The 20,245-nt window shown below is 43.5% G+C and overlaps 1 protein-coding gene across 1 annotated transcript in view; it reads right to left on the bottom strand.

The window, feature by feature from the left end:
* tgfbr1b (transforming growth factor, beta receptor 1 b) overlaps nt 1–15,547 on the bottom strand; it is a 76,215-nt gene extending 60,668 nt beyond the window's left edge. Inside the window, exon 1 of the mRNA XM_037756568.1 lies at nt 15,434–15,547. Coding sequence (XP_037612496.1) covers nt 15,434–15,497 — 64 coding nt within the window. The 5' untranslated portion in view covers nt 15,498–15,547. The remainder of the gene's footprint in view (nt 1–15,433) is intronic.
* Nucleotides 15,548–20,245: the final 4,698 nt, after the last annotated feature.

Genomic DNA, 20,245 nt, shown 5'->3' with positions numbered 1-20,245 from the left:
AATGTTTGCTTTTTTTTACAGGAAAACACTATTTTAATATTTAGCTGGAACAGTGACTAGTCACATAATTGTCGAGGGACACTGTAGGCCCTTTAGTGTGTTTCACTGATGGATTATATCCTTGATGAAGATCCGAACGACAAACACATGAATGATGTCTTTAATAAAGAATGAGGCGAGAGTACAGCGCCTCATCTTCCATGACTACTCCCCCCCCGACCAACAACAATCCCATTCACCTAAGACTTTCTATTATCTGCTCTACAAGCAACACCTTGGTGAATGTGCAGTCACTTGAACACATCACACCTCTCTCTCCACCCCAGTCGTGCATTGAATTAATTACTCTTATCACCATGGCAACCACAATCTCCACAAACACATTGGCTGCTATTGAGCTTTTTCCACTCCACCTCTCTTTACCATAGACCCATTTTTGTCTTTTCTAGGGGGGGGGGGTCATCACATAGAAGTGGTGTATATTATCTGAAAACTGGGAACCTGGAGATTAATTTCAGATGCTGCCACAGCTGTCAAGTTGTTCTAGTAATAAATCAGATTGAATAAATCATTTGTTACACAGATTTTTTACCACTCCAGTATTGATAAAAATGATCATAATCCCTCTAAAATACAATATCAAGACACCAAGACTAAGGATGTTAATAATTAACCATTTAACCGATTAATGCTATCGGTTAAAAGACATATTAATATATTAATATATATAAATAATTAATTATATATATATATATATATATATATTAATATGAATTAATTATAAAGCAAAACTCAAGAGCGGCTCGTTTCTTTAAGGAGAAAAGCTGGTCCACCTTAACAGCCCACCTTAAGAGGCGCAGCCGGAGTTGCAGGATACAGGAAGTCGGCTCCGGTCTCCGGCTCGCTTGAGCGGAGTGGAGGAGTTGTAGTTTAGTAGCATTTATTCACCAACAAATAAACTGTACACACACTGCTACACCTACGATCACAACTAGAACAACACCAACAACCTCACACTCACCACCAACACACACACACGGTCTGTTGGAAACTCACTAAAGTTACGCCGCGCTGCAGACACTAGAGCTGCAGACGCTAGAGCTGCTATCGCTAGAGCTGCAGACGCTAGAGCTGCAGACGCTAGAGCTGCTATCGCTAGAGTTGCAGACGCTAGAGCTGCTATCGCTAGAGCTGCAGACGCTAGAGCTGCTATCGCTAGAGCTGCAGACGCTAGAGCTGCTGACGCTAGAGCTGCAGACACTAGAGCTGCTATCGCTAGAGCTGCTATCGCTAGAGCTGCAGACGCTAGAGCTGCTATCGCTAGAGCTGCTATCGCTAGAGCTGCTAACGCTAGAGCTGCTATCGCTAGAGCTGCAGACGCTAGAGCTGCTGACGCTAGAGCTGCTAATGCTAGAGCTGCTGACGCTAGAGCTGCTAATGCTAGAGCTGCTAATGCTAGAGCTGCTGACGCTAGAGCTGCTAATGCTAGAGCTGCAGACGCTAGAGCTGCTAATGCTAGAGCTGCTAACGCTAGAGCTGCTGACACTAGAGCTGCAGACGCTAGAGCTGCTAATGCTAGAGCTGCTAACGCTAGAGCTGCTGACACTAGAGCTGCAGACGCTAGAGCTGCTATCGCTAGAGCTGCTGACGCTAGAGCTGCTGACGCTAGAGCTGCAGACGCTAGAGCTGCTATCGCTAGAGCTGCTAACGCTAGAGCTGCAGACGCTAGAGCTGCTATCACTAGAGCTGCAGACGCTTGAGCTGCTATCGCTAGAGCTGCTATCGCTAGAGCTGCAGACGCTAGAGCTGCAGACGCTAGAGCTGCTATCGCTAGAGCTGCAGACGCTAGAGCTGCTATCGCTAGAGCTGCTATCGCTAGAGCTGCAGACGCTAGAGCTGCTATCGCTAGAGCTGCAGACGCTAGAGCTGCAGACGCTAGAGCTGCTATCGCTAGAGCTGCAGACGCTAGAGCTTCTAATGCTAGAGCTGCTGACGCTAGAGCTGCAGACGCTAGAGCTGCTGACGCTAGAGCTGCAGACGCTAGAGCTGCTGACGCTAGAGCTGCAGACGCTAGAGCTGCTATCGCTAGAGCTGCTATCGCTAGAGCTGCAGACGCTAGAGCTGCTATCGCTAGAGCTGCAGACGCTAGAGCTGCTAATGCTAGAGCTGCTAACGCTAGAGCTGCTAATACTAGAGCTGCTGACGCTAGAGCTGCTAATGCTAGAGCTGCTAACGCTAGAGCTGCTGACGCTAGAGCTGCTAATACTAGAGCTGCAGACGCTAGAGCTGCTAATACTAGAGCTGCAGACGCTAGAGCTGCTAACGCTAGAGCTGCTGACGCTAGAGCTGCTATCGCTAGAGCTGCAGACGCTAGAGCTGCTGACGCTAGAGCTGCAGACGCTAGAGCTGCAGACGCTAGAGCTGCTATCGCTAGAGCTGCAGACGCTAGAGCTGCTGACGCTAGAGCTGCTATCGCTAGAGCTGCTATCGCTAGAGCTGCAGACGCTAGAGCTACTATCGCTAGAGCTGCTATCGCTAGAGCTGCAGACGCTAGAGCTGCTGACGCTAGAGCTGCTATCGCTAGAGCTGCTATCGCTAGAGCTGCTAACGCTAGAGCTGCTATCGCTAGAGCTGCTGACGCTAGAGCTGCAGACGCTAGAGCTGCTATCGCTAGAGCTGCTATCGCTAGAGCTGCAGACGCTAGAGCTGCAGACGCTAGAGCTGCTATCGCTAGAGCTGCAGACGCTAGAGCTGCTAATGCTAGAGCTGCTAATGCTAGAGCTGCTAATGCTAGAGCTGCTGACGCTAGAGCTGCTAACGCTAGAGCTGCTAATGCTAGAGCTGCAGACGCTAGAGCTGCTAATGCTAGAGCTGCTAACGCTAGAGCTGCTGACGCTAGAGCTGCAGACGCTAGAGCTGCTAATGCTAGAGCTGCTAACGCTAGAGCTGCTGACACTAGAGCTGCAGACGCTAGAGCTGCTATCGCTAGAGCTGCTGACGCTAGAGCTGCTGACACTAGAGCTGCAGACGCTAGAGCTGCTATCGCTAGAGCTGCTAACGCTAGAGCTGCAGACGCTAGAGCTGCTATCACGAGCTGCAGACGCTAGAGCTGCTATCGCTAGAGCTGCAGACGCTAGAGCTGCAGACGCTAGAGCTGCTATCGCTAGAGCTGCTATCGCTAGAGCTGCTATCGCTAGAGCTGCAGACGCTAGAGCTGCTATCGCTAGAGCTGCTATCGCTAGAGCTGCAGACGCTAGAGCTGCTATCGCTAGAGCTGCAGACGTTAGAGCTGCAGACGCTAGAGCTGCTATCGCTAGAGCTGCAGACGCTAGAGCTTCTAATGCTAGAGCTGCTGACGCTAGAGCTGCAGACGCTAGAGCTGCTGACGCTAGAGCTGCAGACGCTAGAGCTGCTTTCGCTAGAGCTGCAGACGCTAGAGCTGCTAATGCTAGAGCTGCTAACGCTAGAGCTGCTAATACTAGAGCTGCTGACGCTAGAGCTGCTAATGCTAGAGCTGCTAACGCTAGAGCTGCTGACGCTAGAGCTGCTAATACTAGAGCTGCAGACGCTAGAGCTGCTAATGCTAGAGCTGCTAACGCTAGAGCTGCTGACGCTAGAGCTGCTATCGCTAGAGCTGCTGACGCTAGAGCTGCTAACGGAGCACAAACACACAGTTTGTCGGACACTCGCTTTCGTCACAACATCGTAACAAACATGCAAATTAATTCCTAATGAAGTTCTCTTAGTTTTGTATCCAACATAGGTCAATACCTTATTAACTCTATGAAATGTACTGAAACAAATGGATGGGACACAAAAGACAACTGATTATTTTGTCCAGTAAAACATATGCTTGACCGGTGGATTTTTTTCATCTACTTCTGAAAGCCAGTTAAGTCGACGGAGGGAGCCGGCGCCCTCAAGGAGTGGAAGAGGTTAAACTTAGAAACCCTATTATTGTTTTTTTTTATCTTAATTTTAATTTGTATTATTACACTGTGGACATCATGTACAGTATTGTGCTTTTCTAAAAACACTGTATGCCATCTGAGGCTTTGCTACTGTATTTGAAAGTGTCTGTCAGGGAGGATGTGAGGGGAGTTTTCTGCAGTGCAGGCTTCACCAGAAGGCAGCATTTCTGATGAAAAACAAGACACACAGGTTCACCTGTTTATCTTAGAACCAGCAGCACCACTTGTCAGAATGATATGGACCGACCCTGCACTCAGTCACATGCGGCAGCAATCATTTTCTCTTCCATCTCAATGATTGCGAGGTGAACCACGGAAGAAGCACAAAGCTACACTGTAAAGGCTACAAGGTATTTTTCCCTGTACATTCCTATTTGAATGGCCAATTCAGTGCAATGCTAAATGGTGTAAGCCTTGCAAAAGAGTTTTTTTTTACCATTTTTGCCAAAACTATCATTTGTTTTTTTAAGTTGTTTGTGGTGAAAACCCTTCTGTGTGAGGGGAGTTGTGTCATTCAAGTCAGCGAGTAAAAGGGAGGCTATCGTAGTCACAGACACAGCCATGTGCAGTTAATAAGCTGTCTTCTTTAAAAGCTTGCTTTATTGGTATGTATAATATACATTAGGGCTGCACGATTTTCAATTATTATAATATGATTTACACTGATATTGCAATTGCTGTATGATTTGCGATATTAGAGGGAATGAATTTTGACATCATTATTATTAAAAACATATTAAAATGATAGAATATGATGTGTAGGCCAGGACATATATATAATATATATATATATATAATATTGAATTTAATTTGGTACACATTTGTACTTTAACAAAATATTGTGATTTTAAAAAAATACTGCGATTTGAAAATTGCAGTAGGCCATATTGCGATTGCGATAAAACTTTGATTAACTGTGCAGCACCAGTGCACATATCATTTTTTGTATAAGCATATTGAAACAAATGTACAATTTTAGAGAATCTTACATTCATACAGTCAAAAGGAAAGTAAATATACCAACACACACACACACACATACACACCCACCCATGGGCCTACATGTTACCGTCCACACACTGCCCTGCCCCCAATCCGTTCCTTAGATCGTTTTATGTGACTTGATTCCCCTTTATTTAGTGGGACCTTTCAGCTCCCTGAGTCATTTCCATAGGTCATGGCCCCACCTACCCCATCTACCCTACCCCCATCCACCTCCATAATGGCCAGTCCTTTGTCCATACCAGATGTGCTCTCTGCATTGTGTGTGTGTGTGTGTGTGTGTGTGTGTTTTGGGTGAAGGGGCCCGCTGCAGAAAGGCTGCTATCTGCCCTGCTGAATTGTTTGTCCTTGCAGGTTGAAGCTGGAGCCAAAGCTCAGCGACGTGGTGTAAACCAAGCTGTGGCTCACACTATAACAGATACAACACGCCGTCCTTGACACTGGGCAAACATGAGATCAATTTGCCAGTTTGGACAGGAAACCGACGGAGTGCAGAGGTAGCATGAAAAGGCCTGAGAGGGATGTAAAGCAACACGCCACACTTTCACTACAATCTGATTATCAAACCAAAAAAACAATGTGCTGAAAATGTTGAAGCTGGAAATGTAGCACACTTGGTTGGAGTTGTGTTTCCTGTGTAGTGTTTGCAGAACACTTGGACATAAGCAGTATTTGCTGACAACTTGCATTGACTGCAACTCGTGTCCTATGAAAACAGTGTATGCCGTGCAGCCTGCCTGTTTTATCACAAAAGATGAAATAAAACCGAGGCACCGTTTTTGTTCCTGCCATACAGATTGCGAGTGGGAGGAGAGGAGAAGGCAGTACATCTGTCTGAGCTGCTGGTCTTATAAATATGCAGCAGCTTGATCTAAAAGGTTAGACAGCCAGCACCCTGGCAGCTGCTCCAACCCAGACAGCGCACGCCCCCCCGTGCACACACACAGTCAGTTAGGATAGACAGTCCAAGGTAGAGCCCTCAATCAAGGAGTCCAACTAAATAATCACCCTCATCATCTTCCAAATGTCCTTCACCGTTTCCCATCACATGATGACTTCACTAAACAGCATTTCTCTTCTTATAAAGCTGCCAGCTAGACAGGACAAGGCTGCCTCTGTTGCTGCAATGAGGCTCTGCTTCAATGCAAGCCAGTCCACTCCATCAGAGGATACTCCAACTCCTCACCTCCACAGAGAGGAGGGCTGGTTTACACCTGTGTATGGATCACATGGGTGGAGATAGATTCAATGGAGTGAAATGTGCCACCCAACAGAAAACACTCTCCAAAGTAGATATATCTGAAAACATGACATCATTAGATATTATGACATGGGCAAATGGTTAATGGACTTGCACTTATAGAGCGCTTTTCTAGTCTTCTGACCACTCAAAGCTCTTTACACTACATGTCAGCATTCACCCATTCACACACACATTCACACACACATTCATACACTGATGGCAGAGGCTGTCATACAAGGAGCCAACCTGCCCATCAGGATCTGATCTAAATACTCATTCACACACCGATGGCTCAGCCTTTGGGAGCAATTTGGGGTTCAGTATCTTGCTCATGGACACTTCGACGATTCCGCCGACCTTCCGACTAGTGGACGACCTGCTCTACCAAATGTATGCAGAACTGCAGGTACAACATTAGAATTCCTGTTGAATGCGGCAATTTGTGTTCTGTTGTGCTTAAGCTAAATAACTCATTTAATTTTAACACTTAATTATTGTTACAAACCCTAAGAAGGGTTCTTCTTTGTTCATTCTTCCTTTTTCTGCCTTCAGTTTGTTTCTCCAACAGTCATCTGGTGTTGCAGTTGGTGGATTACACTGACAAACAAACAGGTGGCTTCCCGTTTCAATCTAGAGACGGGGCAAATGATGACACAGGAACTCTAAATGAGTTTCTTCACTCATTTGAACACATCCTGATAGCGTTATAATTCACCTTGGCCCAATACTCATTCAGTTTGAATGCCTCATAATGCAAGTCAATGCAACTTCCATTAACATTAGCTACATTATAAGCAGGACTTTGCTGGGAGAAAGACCCTATGATGTCGGCAGACGAGCAAGCAGAGGGTCTCTCAGATTACTCTGAGCAGCATCATGGGAATGAGTTACAATCTAAGTGTCTGATTTAGTTAGTTCTTCCAAATGATTTTAAAGTTGTTCCTCCTATTTTGGAATTGCAGTTGTGACAAATTGTGAGCTTTATGTCTTCGTCACTCAAGCTGAAAAACTTCAACACCATCATGTGTGTGGCTGCAATGTTACTGTCTACGTGCTTCACATGCGGTACGTGTGTAAAAACGGCCCAAAAAAAAACAAATCGGAAATATGTGACTGATCAGCCGGTAACCGCGATGCATCTCTGGTAAACATTGGTTGATTAAGATAATGAATATGAACATCATCGAGTCACGCCCGAGATGGACCATCTCTGTAATCGGGCCAAAGTGCGCCCGACCCGCCTCCACGCTAAGGATGCACCGATCCAACTTTTTCAGTCGTGATACCGATAGCGAATACCTGGGCTTTGCTTTACCGGTGCACCACATTGCTTTCCAAACTTTGTAAAACAAAATGTGACCAATAAATTCATAGATATAAATTTATTGAATTGTTCTTTATTATTAAAATAAGAAATCCTACAACAGCAACTTGGTAAAGAAATCTTCAAAATTAACAGGAATTACAATTCATGTGTAAACCTTTTTAATGCAGCAACAGACTGGTCCAAACTTAAACAGGAATTAAAATGCCAGTAAATAGTATAGAAACATAAATTGAATAGATCTGCTTTATTGTCACAGATTTCCTGATTATGCTGCTTCATAATAAAAGCGTTTAAATGACTAAACAACGGAGGACTGTTATGCTGTGCACCTCACTCTGACACAAATAAAATAATAGATCACTTGGCTTTCAGCAGTGCCTTCAATCAGTACATATGGCAAAGACAGTGCAAAGCCTACCAGTTTCTTTGTTACCTCATTTACACAAATACTGTTTACCTCAGGACTTCTTCAAACTAGAAGTATGGGGGTATTGCCAACATTTGTAAGTAGTCTACAAAGATTAACGACTAATACTGTGATTTATTAGTCATTCTAATTCTTATTCCCGTCTGATATGAACCAGCGTAACTCTGGCCTCTCACAAAATAGAATCAGCGGTGGAGCTTGTGATTCCCTGGCCTCCCCATGAGGGAGAGCAGAGCGGGGGGCCATTCACTAACACGTTGGGGCCTTTGAATCCGACGGCCACTGACATGGCTACAACCTCTCAATTAGTCGTGGTTCCTTGGGCCGGGACAACGGGCGTCCAGGGTCGCCCGCATGTCTGGCATTCCTCCACTGCTAGTACTGACAGCAGCAGCACACAGAAAAACCAAGCTACACCAGCATCTGGTAGAAGCATGCGCAACAGACACAAATATGGCAAATATGGGGGTGGGGGCATGGTGCACATGAAAGTAAGTGCACAATTTGGACTTTCAGTAGTTTCTGTGGAATGTGTTACAGTATCAGTATCAAGATAAAACACACCACAACATATCTGTTGAACCCTATGGAGAAGAGGAAGCCGAGCTCCCACAGTGGCCTTGATGAAAAATAAAGTCACATGACTATTGCCTCACTGTAAAACATCCCTTCCTCATTTGGTTCCGTTTTTTCTGAACACTCTGCTTTCATATACACTTGGGCTATAGACCCCTTTTAGTAGTTTATTAGTTGTTGTTGTTTTGCAATTTCAGTGTACAGTAACATCCCTGGAGCATTCAATGAATTTTAGTGCATCAATTTTTAAATTGTAAAGTATAAAATATGAATGACCGGCCGTGATCCTCAGCAGAATGGCTTTGAGTTGTAAAAAATGATAAAAATAAGAATGTTTTTTAAATGCCAGTGTGCAGACTACAAATTGCATGATTTGTTGGACAATACATCTCTTTTTTTTTTTACCTTTATTTAACCAGGTAAAATCAATTGAGAACCAATTCTCATTTACAATGATGACCTGGCCAAGAGGCAGTAGCACAGTCCACACAAGTGACACAAACAGCACAGATACAATACAGTATGACAAACACATGAGAAAATGGCTAAAAACAGCATAGGTAAATTAATAAACACTATGTACAAAAAAAGGCGGATTACTGGATGTTCTTTGTAAAAATGGAAGAGAGAGAGAGAAGTGAGGGCTGATCAGCAAGTACAGCAGTCAACTATGACTTGTTGCAGCTTTTGTTTGAACATGTTGAGAGAGGTGAGAGCTGTTAGTTTGAGCGTGTTTTGTAGTGAGTTCCAGTCATTTGCAGCGGCAAAATGAAAGGAGTTATGACCAAACACAGTACGGACTTTTGGAATGATGAGCCTAATGAAGTCACTGGATCTTAAACGGCGATTGCTGTCGGAAATATGTCGGAATCGATTCACCTATGTATCACGATTTGTTTTTTACACATGGTTTTCAAAATAAGGTGTTAACAAAGGGAACTGTATATACAAAATACATATATGGAAATAAGATTGATTGGATTATAGTTACTAGAAGTATAAAACATTACACGTCCCTTTAATTAAAAAGAAAACACCACTAATATGTGAAGGAAATGTCTTTATTCTTATAATATATATTCTATAAATTGAATAAATAATGCCTGACAATGACTAGACAATATATTTGACTTCAGGACATCTCTGACTACATACATGCTGAAAATCAAACATTTTAATGTATTCATTTAGATATTTTCCAAAATAAACATCCATTGAAGGGTATAAATCAACTTCTTCCCTCCATGGTCTAGTGTTTAAAAAAGTTAACAAAAATCACAATATCGAATCACAATACTTAAAAATCGCAATACATATCGAATCATATTGTGATTGTAGCGAATCGGCAGATGAGTGAATTGTCCCAGCTCTTTATGTTAACATGTACATTAGTTCCACTGTTTTAATCTTATTTGGGATATTACCTTTACATGGAACATGAGAAATTGTTATAAATTATCATCATGATAGTATCAAGGTTTTTGATCACCTACCAGCCACTCATTTCTATACAGACTAAGGTACCTGATTCATAAACAATATCTGGTTTCTGGCTGCCTGAACTAACACATCTGATCACTAGTAACAGAATACAAAGGCTGTGACAATACAAATTAAGCTGTATATCATCAAATTTAGGCTTTCTTTCAGCCTGTTGATCATCAGTCCAGCTGAGACAGTTCCACTGACAGCTGACAGCACAAACAGTCACGTTAGAAAGGAGAAAAGTGTATTCTAGTGACGCAGTTTCAGCACATGCCTTGTGTTATTTCCTGTTCATTTCTCGCAATTCAAACTACCAAAACATTGCAACATCCTCCTTAGTACATAGAGTATACTTTGCAGTATGACAGTGGGACACACTGTAGGATATATACCTGCCTAAATCCCTAGTTATTTCAAGAATTTCATAACCAGTAGCAAGCTGAGCTGAGATAACATCCTAAAGCAATCCGCCCACATCCTCTGCTGTCTGGGACAGACGGGATTTGGAGTCTCCCTCGACAGAGACTTGCATTTAACCGAGAGTGCTGACACAACACTCGTTCTTTATACCAGCCACTCCAGCTAAACGTGGCCCGTTTACTTACTATGCTTAAAGGGGGGGGCGGGGGAGAAGCACAAGACTGAGAGCAGACAAATGAAAGTGGAGGGTGGGAGGGCTGAGGGAGAAACTAGTGACAGAGCATGAGGACAGATCCTATTAAGCGAGAGGATGACTGAGGCTGGTAGGATGAGGAGAGTAATAGTGACACCACCTAATTTAGCCCGCTGCCAGCAGTCGGATGTGTGCGGATGCTTTTGTGTGTGTAGTGCGCTGCTGTGTGCGAATGCTGCTGAAGCAAGTGTATGTGTGAGCTGCAGGGGTGTGGTGCTGAACACGGAGAGGTGCACCGTGACATGTTACAGCCTCAATGACACCAGGTGATTAAAACACATCAATCCTTCTGTGAATGTATACACGATCTAATATACCGCCTGGATATTCATGTGATCGGAAAATGTGCGCTGGTGCACTATTTTTTTTTTCACATGAGTGGGTCAGATTATCTGCATTCAAAATATTGGGACTCTTTTGGGATGTAAATGATGAAGCTCCGACCGTGGACTCACGCCATGATAATCCTATTGCTGGACAAAGAAAGCGGAATTCCCTCCCTTCTTGCGTGTCCTTGAGCCAACATATCAATTTAATAACCAGCCTGCATCCGAGGCAGCGATGGGGTATATGAGGACACAACCCTGCTTTTGGCATGGGGAGGTTCAGATGAGATCTTTATGTATGCTGTTTGAAACGCATGCTCCTCCACTCATCTCTCCCCCTCTCTCTCTCTTTCTCCCTCCCTCCACAAAGGAATGTCACACAAAGGAAACGCGTGAGTCAATCGGAAGAAAAACATTATGTACCGTTTGTACCTATGAGAAAAAGCCTTCTCATTCTGTAATGCTAAGCACTGAAACAAAGACCAGCGGACACCGTTCCGTTGCAAAGATGAAAATCTCAGCAGCGTATGAGAGCGAGCATGAATGGTTGCAGCGGTTGTGACAGGTATAGGGCTAGAAATGCCCAATCCAATTCACAAATCTTGTGGGGTAATTTAATACTGCTTATAGGTGACCATAAACAGCCCATTACACATGACTCAAGAGTCCCCCGAGCGTCTTCAGCAGACCCCCCCCTCCCGTCTATTCATCATGAATGAACGAGGATGAGTAGGTCTCTTTTTCTTTATTTGATTGAGATTTTTTGACAGTAAGTCAGATCAAAATAGACATTATCACACACGTTAGGTCTCTTAGTTAAAGCAGCATTGAGTTGGCACATGTTTGTCTGGAATCTGGCGCGCTGGATGCTCCGTCTACTGTTAACCCGGGATATGAAGAAGAAGTAGACACAAACTGTTTAACCTCCGTGTCTACGAGTCAGAGTCCCTCTGGACCTCATGTCCCAACTAATCACTACAAACTGGACTAAACACTAAACACTAAACTGTCCTTTAGCTACAGTAACAACTCTGTTATAGTTCACCACTGCTCTGTAGAGAGCAGCTTAGAGCTAGCAGGCTAACGCTAGCAGGCTAATGATAGCAGGCTAAAGCTAGCAGGCTAAAGCTAGCAGGCTAACGCTAGCAGGCTAGAGCTGGTAGGCTAACGTTAACTGACAGACAGCTATTTAAACAGCAAGTTAACCCAGCAAGTTAACCCAGGTTATTAACTAACTCATGAAGACAAGATGGCAGACGGGATAGAAGACAACCAACTACTCTAAATATCAGCTGGAGGGAAAAGTCCCGAATTTAATTGGCCACTACTGAAATAGAGTCTAAATATGTCCTGTTACTAACTGAGCAGTACGTTACTAACTGAGCAGTACGTTACTATCTTAGCAGGTAACGTTACTAACTGCGTAACGTTACTAAGTGAGCAGTACGTTACTAACTGAGCAGTACGCTTCTACGTTACTAACTGAGCAGTACGTTACTGAGCAGTACGTTACAAGCTGAGCAGTACATTACTAACTGAGCATTACGTTACTACGTTACTAACTGAGCAGTACGTAACTACGTTACTAACTGAGCAGTACCTTACTAACTGAGCACTACGTTACTAACTGAGCAGTACGTTACTACGTTACTTACTGAGCACTACGTTACTAACTGAGCACTACGTTACTAACTGAGCAGTACCTTACTACGTTACTTACTGAGCACTACGTTACTAACTGAGCACTACGTTACTAACTGAGCAGTACCTTACTACGTTACTAACTGAGCAGTACGTTACTAACTGAGCAGTACGTTACTAACTGAGCAACGTTACTAACTGAGCACTACGTTACCAACTGAGCAGTACATTACTAACTGAGCAGTACGTTACTAACTGAGCAGTACGTTACTAACTGAGCACTACGTTACCAACTGAGCACTACGTTACCAACTGAGCAGTACGTTACTAACTGAGCACTACGTTACCAACTGAGCACTACGTTACCAACTGAGCAGTACGTTACTAACTGAGCAGTACGTTACTAACTGAGCAGTACGTTACTAACTTAGCAACGTTACTAACTGAGCACTATGTTACTAACTGAGCAGTACGTTACCAACTGAGCGCTACGTTACTAACTGAGCAGTACGTTACTAACTGAGCAGTACGTTACTAACTGAGCACTACGTTACTAACTGAGCAGTACGTTACTAACTTAGCAACGTTACTAACTGAGCACTATGTTACTAACTGAGCACTATGTTACTAACTGAGCAACGTTACTAACTGAGCACTACGTTACTAACTGAGCAGTACGTTACTAACTGAGCACTACGTTACTAACTGAGCACTACGTTACTAACTGAGCAGTACGTTACTAACTGAGCAGTACGTTACTAACTGAGCACTATGTTACTAACTGAGCACTACGTTACCAACTGAGCAGTACGTTACCAACTGAGCACTACCAACTGAGCACTACCTTACTAACTGAGCACCACGTTACTAACTGAGCAGTATGTTACTAACTGAGCAGTACGTTACTACGTTACTAACTGAGCAGTATGTTACTAACTGAGCACTACGTTACTAACTGAGCACGTTACTAACTGAGCAGTACGTTACTACGTTACTAACTGAGCAGTATGTTACTAACTGAGCACTACGTTACTAACTGAGCAACGTTACTAACTGAGCAGTATGTTACTAACTGAGCAGTACGTTACTACGTTACTAACTGAGCAGTATGTTACTAACTGAGCAACGTTACTAACTGAGCACTACGTTACTAACTGAGCAGTACGTTACTACGTTACTAACTGAGCAACGTTACTAACTGAGCAGTATGTTACTAACTGAGCAGTACGTTACTAACTGAGCACTACGTTACTAACTGAGCAGTACGTTACTAACTGAGCAACGTTACTAACTGAGCAACGTTACTAACTGAGCACTATGTTACTAACTGAGCAGTACGTTACTAACTGAGCAACGTTACTAACTGAGCACTACGTTACTAACTGAGCAGTACGTTACTAACTGAGCACTACGTTACTAACTGAGCAGTACGTTACTAACTGAGCACTATGTTACTAACTGAGCACTACGTTACCAACTGAGCAGTACGTTACCAACTGAGCACTACCAACTGAGCACTACCTTACTAACTGAGCACCACGTTACTAACTGAGCAGTATGTTACTAACTGAACAGTATGTTACTACGTTACTAACTGAGCAGTATGTTACTAACTGAGCACCACGTTACTACGTTACTAACTGAGCAGTATGTTACTAACTGAGCACTACGTTACTAACTGAGCACGTTACTAACTGAGCAGTACGTTACTACGTTACTAACTGAGCAGTATGTTACTAACTGAGCACTACGTTACTAACTGAGCAACGTTACTAACTGTGCAGTATGTTACTAACTGAGCAGTACGTTACTACGTTACTAACTGAGCAGTATGTTACTAACTGAGCAACGTTACTAACTGAGCAGTACGTTACTACGTTACTAACTGAGCAACGTTACTAACTGAGCAGTATGTTACTAACTGAGCAGTACGTTACTAACTGAGCAGTACGTTACTAACTGAGCACTACGTTACTAACTGAGCAACGTTACTAACTGAGCACTACGTTACTAACTGAGCAGTACGTTACTACGTTACTAACTGAGCACTACGTTACTAACTGAGCAGTATGTTACTAACTGAGCAGTACGTTACTACGTTACTAACTGAGCAGGACGTTACTGAGCAGGACGTTACTACGTTACTAACTGCGATACGTTACTAAGTGAGCAGCAGGTCACTGTGGGAGCATTATAGATGAGACACTAGTAATTAACATGAGGTGAGGACATATAACGGTAACCCGGGACAACACGGACACATTGAGCCCCGAGACAACCCAGACAGGTCAGATACCTGCTCGAACCATCCAACCAGCAGCTACATGAACAACCAGTGTTGACTAAAACAAGTAAACATCCGCTGAGTGATGCTGCCAACTTAGTGGTAGTTTGAGCTGAGTTCGGTTTCCTCCTCCACGCTCTTTGTTGGCAGAGCACAATATAAAAGCTGAGCACAACCCGATCCGAAGAGAGACCAGCTCTGATCCGGGCTAAAGCCGTCCACCTTTATAAGCCCAGTGTGACTTTTAGCTCCCTGCTCTTCCTTTCCCCCCCAGACAATGAGCATTCCTCAGACAGCAGCAGCAGCAGCAGGCTGGCCGCTGGCCGCCGACCCTGCGCCATCTTAGTTAGACTCACTCTGCTTCTTCAACAAAGAGCGTCTCTGGCTGAGCGGATCGGACCCGAGAGAGCAACTTCAGAGAAATCCGCGAGAAACCAACCCAACCCAACTGAGCCCTGTCCATCCCGAGGACACTTACCGGTCGTTTCTAGTATCCCTGTCCCGAGCAGGAGGACGAACAGAAGGCATGGTGTTGCATCCATCGTGGCTTCGGACCAGACTGGCAGCCGACTGCTAACTTCTCCCAGCGCTGAGGAAGGTACACGCTGATTGGCTAATAGAGCCGCATGTCCCGCCCGTCCAGCGCCAGCTCGGGGGAGAGCTCGATGCTGATTGGCGGAGAGACCTGTCACTCCTCGCCTCACTGGAGCCACTCTACCACTGCTGTAAACAAACGCTGTTGCTATTCACTATAATGACAAAGTATACATTTATCACAATACATACATTTTGATGCATTCTTTTTAAAGATATTGTATTAACCAGCTTATGAGTAAAACTAATAACTCCTAAAACAACATTACAACAACCAAAATCATTACATATAATGATTAACATAACCCTCGTTCAACTTATTACATGTTCGCATCCTACCACTCCTTATATTCACATACATTATTTCTTGTAATGTATCAACTACATTACTGATACATGTGCAATATGTGCTCTTATTACTGTGCAATAACTCACGGCCGTGATTGTACTGTACACTGCCTTGACTGTATTGTAATTGTATTGTCTATATTATGTCACAGGTCAACATTTCTAGTTACAGTTATATATAATTTATATATATATTTGCTTATTTTAGTAGTATTTTAGGTTAAGCTTGTATTGGACAAAGGTTTTATCTTATCTTTTATACTGTGTGTTATGTGTGATTGCACCTTCAGGACTGCTTCACATTTCGCTGTACCCTGTGTATAGTGACAATAAAGGAATCTTGAATCTTGAATATCATTTTTATACCTTGAACTATTTCAGTCAGAGATTTACTGCATTTCAGCCTGAACACATCGGAAAAACTCCACTACAGTCAAATGCTAACACATGTGGAATTTGTATGCTTGCTGTATGCATCGCTCACACAGCCTATAGCTTTAAATAGAACCCTCCAGTGAAAAGTAGTCTTTTAGTGCTAGAGGAAAACAGTGAGGTAGGTGACACACTTTTGTCAGACAGAAAGAACATGTCACCCTGGCTCTGACTGAGGAAACATACCATAATAATAACATCAGCAGCAGCAAACAGAGATAACATTCTTACTGCTTCTTTTTTTACTCTTCTTCCCAGATAACATATCCTCAATGACATGCTGTGGCTAGGCCTGTGTGCAGTGCATGGTCCATATGTCAGTCTTTCACACACAGACAGATGCCCTCCACCATCACGGCAGCTTACACAAGCACACACACACACACACACAACCACATCCCTCATACATTGTTCTAAAGTCTATAACCCTTCCATTGTCTCGTCCACATTTACACGCATACACACACACACACACACACACACACACACACACACACTTGACCTGGCCCCCAATCCCCCTCCTTCCGATGTGCACACACACACCCTCCCTAGTCCCTAGAGAGTGTGACAGAGATTGATGATGGCCTATTATTTGATGTCCAACTGAGCCCTGCATGCACACACTCACACAAACACACACTCACACACACTCACACACACACACACACTCACACACACACACACACACACACACACGCTCCCACACAAACTGGTACACCCTCATGCATATTTATTGTAGTTGTGCCTAAAAGATGGAGAATAAGAATGATTCTGCTGGTCCAGTGAACTGAGCTACATAAACAGTACAGGAGATAGATGAATCACATGAAGACAAAATATGTAGGATCTTATTTCAAATTCTAAATATTATATTTACTTTAACAGATGTTGCTAAATGCAGAGGTACCTCTAACACCCCATCCCCCTAAAACACACATACACACACACACACACACACACACACACATACACACACAAAGCACCACCTGCTCTGAGCGGTAATCAAATGCTGTTCATGTTTTAGTGCTTGTACCTGACTCATTTGCATTTGCAATTCTGGCGTTTAGCTGATGCATTCATCCACAGTGACTTGCAATGTGTAGAAAAAGCTCTGTCATGCAAACTCACTCGTTCAGGAGAATCTCTGCTGCCGTCTTAAAGCTAGGGTAGGCAATTCCTTTTAGAGGCATTTTTTTGTTAATAATACCCCTTTTCCACCTTAATTAGTGCGTATGTGCTGGTATTTTAAACATGGGGTAAAACCCCTAAAATAGGCGATAGACTTCTTTCCCATTGTGAGTATGCCGTGCCGTTGCACTGGCCTGACCTTTCTGTTTTTTTTCCCCTTGGTATGTCACATTCAAAGTCGCAGATGCAGGGTTAGTAAACAGTGAAATGTTATGGTGGTTACTTCTTTTTTTATATCTGTTACTAATTCAGTCTCTCTTTCAAACTCAAACCAGAGTTGCTGATTGTTGGAACAGTGGAAATACTCTGTGTTTTACGACGATCAGCAAGGTAAAATGACTGCTGTCTGACTTGAGTCTGGTGAAATTGAGGAGAGCATATTTAATTGTATGTTTTGTTCGTTAATACATTTAAATAATTGTCCTAATCCCTGTTGATTTTCTTTATTATATATTCACTTCAATGTGCGTCACATAGTTTTGCACAGGAAAAGGGGTAGAAATTAGCGTGTCCAGATACCGGTGAATACTGCAGAGTCATTTGTCCTGGGAATGAATGCCGATTGTAACCTTTCCCAATAAAGGCAAAACCCAGATGTTAGTGGATGTTAGTGTCCAATGGGAATGGTGCTTTATTTATCTCCACATCCCGACAGCAATCAATAAATCAAATGGTCTGACAAAAAAAACAACAATCTAGTATCTGTGGCTGTCACAGGACTGTAGTAAGCCCGTCCAATCATGTCATTTGGCCTGAATGAAATCATTGGATGGCCTATACCTGCCTGTCCACATACCTACCTGCGTACCTGTGCGCACTCTGCCAGTGCACTCGTTGTTCATGACCGGAGGCTTCCACAAGGCAGACCAGACCTGGCTAGCCACGTTACTGCATCAAACTCAATTTTCAATAATATTTCTGAATACTAACAATAGCCCTGTTTGTTGTTTACGTTCATTATGATAATGTTAGGTGTTTTCTTACGTGTACGTGAAGGAGACATGAGGTAGTTGGATGCGACGATGTCAGATATGACAGCGACGATGCACTGCGCTCCTCTCCCCAACACTCTCTTGTGGACTCGTCCTCCAGCAGTAGTCAGGCAATGCACTCTCATGTGTTTTGGGGGAGTGGCTTTGGAAGGATGCCTGAAGGGAGGGGCTGGAATATTTCCGGTTGAATACTTTTAAAACCAAGCTTTCTTTTGCTTGTTTGCCTTAGTCTCCTTCCCCAGCTTTAAGTGCTGTTTCATTAATCTGAAAGTTCAGCTCAACTTACTGAGACTCAACCTTCAACTGTGTAAGTCAACAGTAGCAGTCAACAGTGAATCTTACCCAGAATGCATTCCCAGGCTGTGCCGATAGGCATCACCACATCCTCCACCGTGTTTATGCACAACTGCGTGGCCACACACAGCTCCAACACTATCATTAAGTTTGCCGACAACACGACCGTCATCAGCCTGATCACCAACGGCGAGAGACGGCCCACAGAGAGAAGGTCAGAGCCCTGACGTCTTGTTGCGAGGACTGCAACCTCCATCAACGTCAGCTAAACAAAGGAGCTGGACTACAGGAAATGACAGAGAGAAGGACACGCCCCCATCTCCAACAATGAGACTACAGTGGAGAGAGTCAGCAGCTTCAGGTTCCTCTGGGTTCACATCATTTAGGACCTGACCTGGACTCACCACATAGACACCATCACCAAGACCGGAAGACAGCGGCTCTTCTTCCTCCGCAGGCTGAGGAGGTTCAACATGGACTCTATAGGATACTCTGCAACTTCTACAGGTACACCATCGAGAGTATCCTGACTGGCTGCATCACCACCTGGTATGGCAGTTGCACCGTCATCAACCGTAAGGCTTTTCAGAGGGCAGTGAAAACTGCACTTCACATCACCATGACGGAGCTGCCACCCACGCCAGTGGTGTAGGACGAAAGCCAATAGGATAATCAGTGACCCCAATCAACCCAGCTACAAACTGTTCTGCTTGCTGATCTGGTCCCACACCAGGCAGGACAATATGGCAATATTTGATGTCTTAGATTTCAGCTTTTTCTTGCATGATTTTCCCTTTATATATTTTTAATGAGCATTGTTGGAGGGAGCCCGAGGCCGAAGATTTTCATTGCCAACGACTGCTTCCTTCTCTTTAATTGTTGCACACATGATACGAACAAAGAACTTCTCACACTTCTCATTCATTATTTCCTGTCAGACAATCCTACAGAAAAAGTATTAAAACACATCTGCAATGTTTTATTGCATAATATACATTGATTATTAATTACTCTGCTTATTTATAGGCAAGATCCCTTTAGTACCACTGGAATCCTTCAGTTTTCTAGTTTCATATGATAGCAGTATCTTCATCTGGCTTTAAACACTATTGTATATTTCTGTGCATATACATTGAGAGCAACAAAATACCAGAGTCAAATTCCTTGTGTGTCTTCGCATACCTTGCCATTAAAGCTCATTAGGATTAAAGCTAATTCTGATTTATTTGTACTTTGTGGAGTGAAGTGAGCGTTAAATCTGATGCTTATTTCTGTTTTTCAGTTCAAGTTTTGCTGCATGATGATTTGAAATAAATAATAAGAAGAAGAATTGTGTTGAATGAATGACAGATTGGAATCAAAGTATTTTTATAAAACTGAATTTGATTCTGTTGATGGAGCAGCCTTTCAGTTGGAATCAACAAATACAGGAAATGCTATTT

The sequence above is a fragment of the Sebastes umbrosus genome, chromosome 21 (assembly GCF_015220745.1).
Source record: "Sebastes umbrosus isolate fSebUmb1 chromosome 21, fSebUmb1.pri, whole genome shotgun sequence".
NCBI classification, from domain to species: Eukaryota; Metazoa; Chordata; class Actinopteri; order Perciformes; family Sebastidae; genus Sebastes; species Sebastes umbrosus.
The sequence above is the reverse complement of the archived record's forward strand: the minus strand, read 5'-3'. Positions and strand labels throughout refer to the sequence as shown.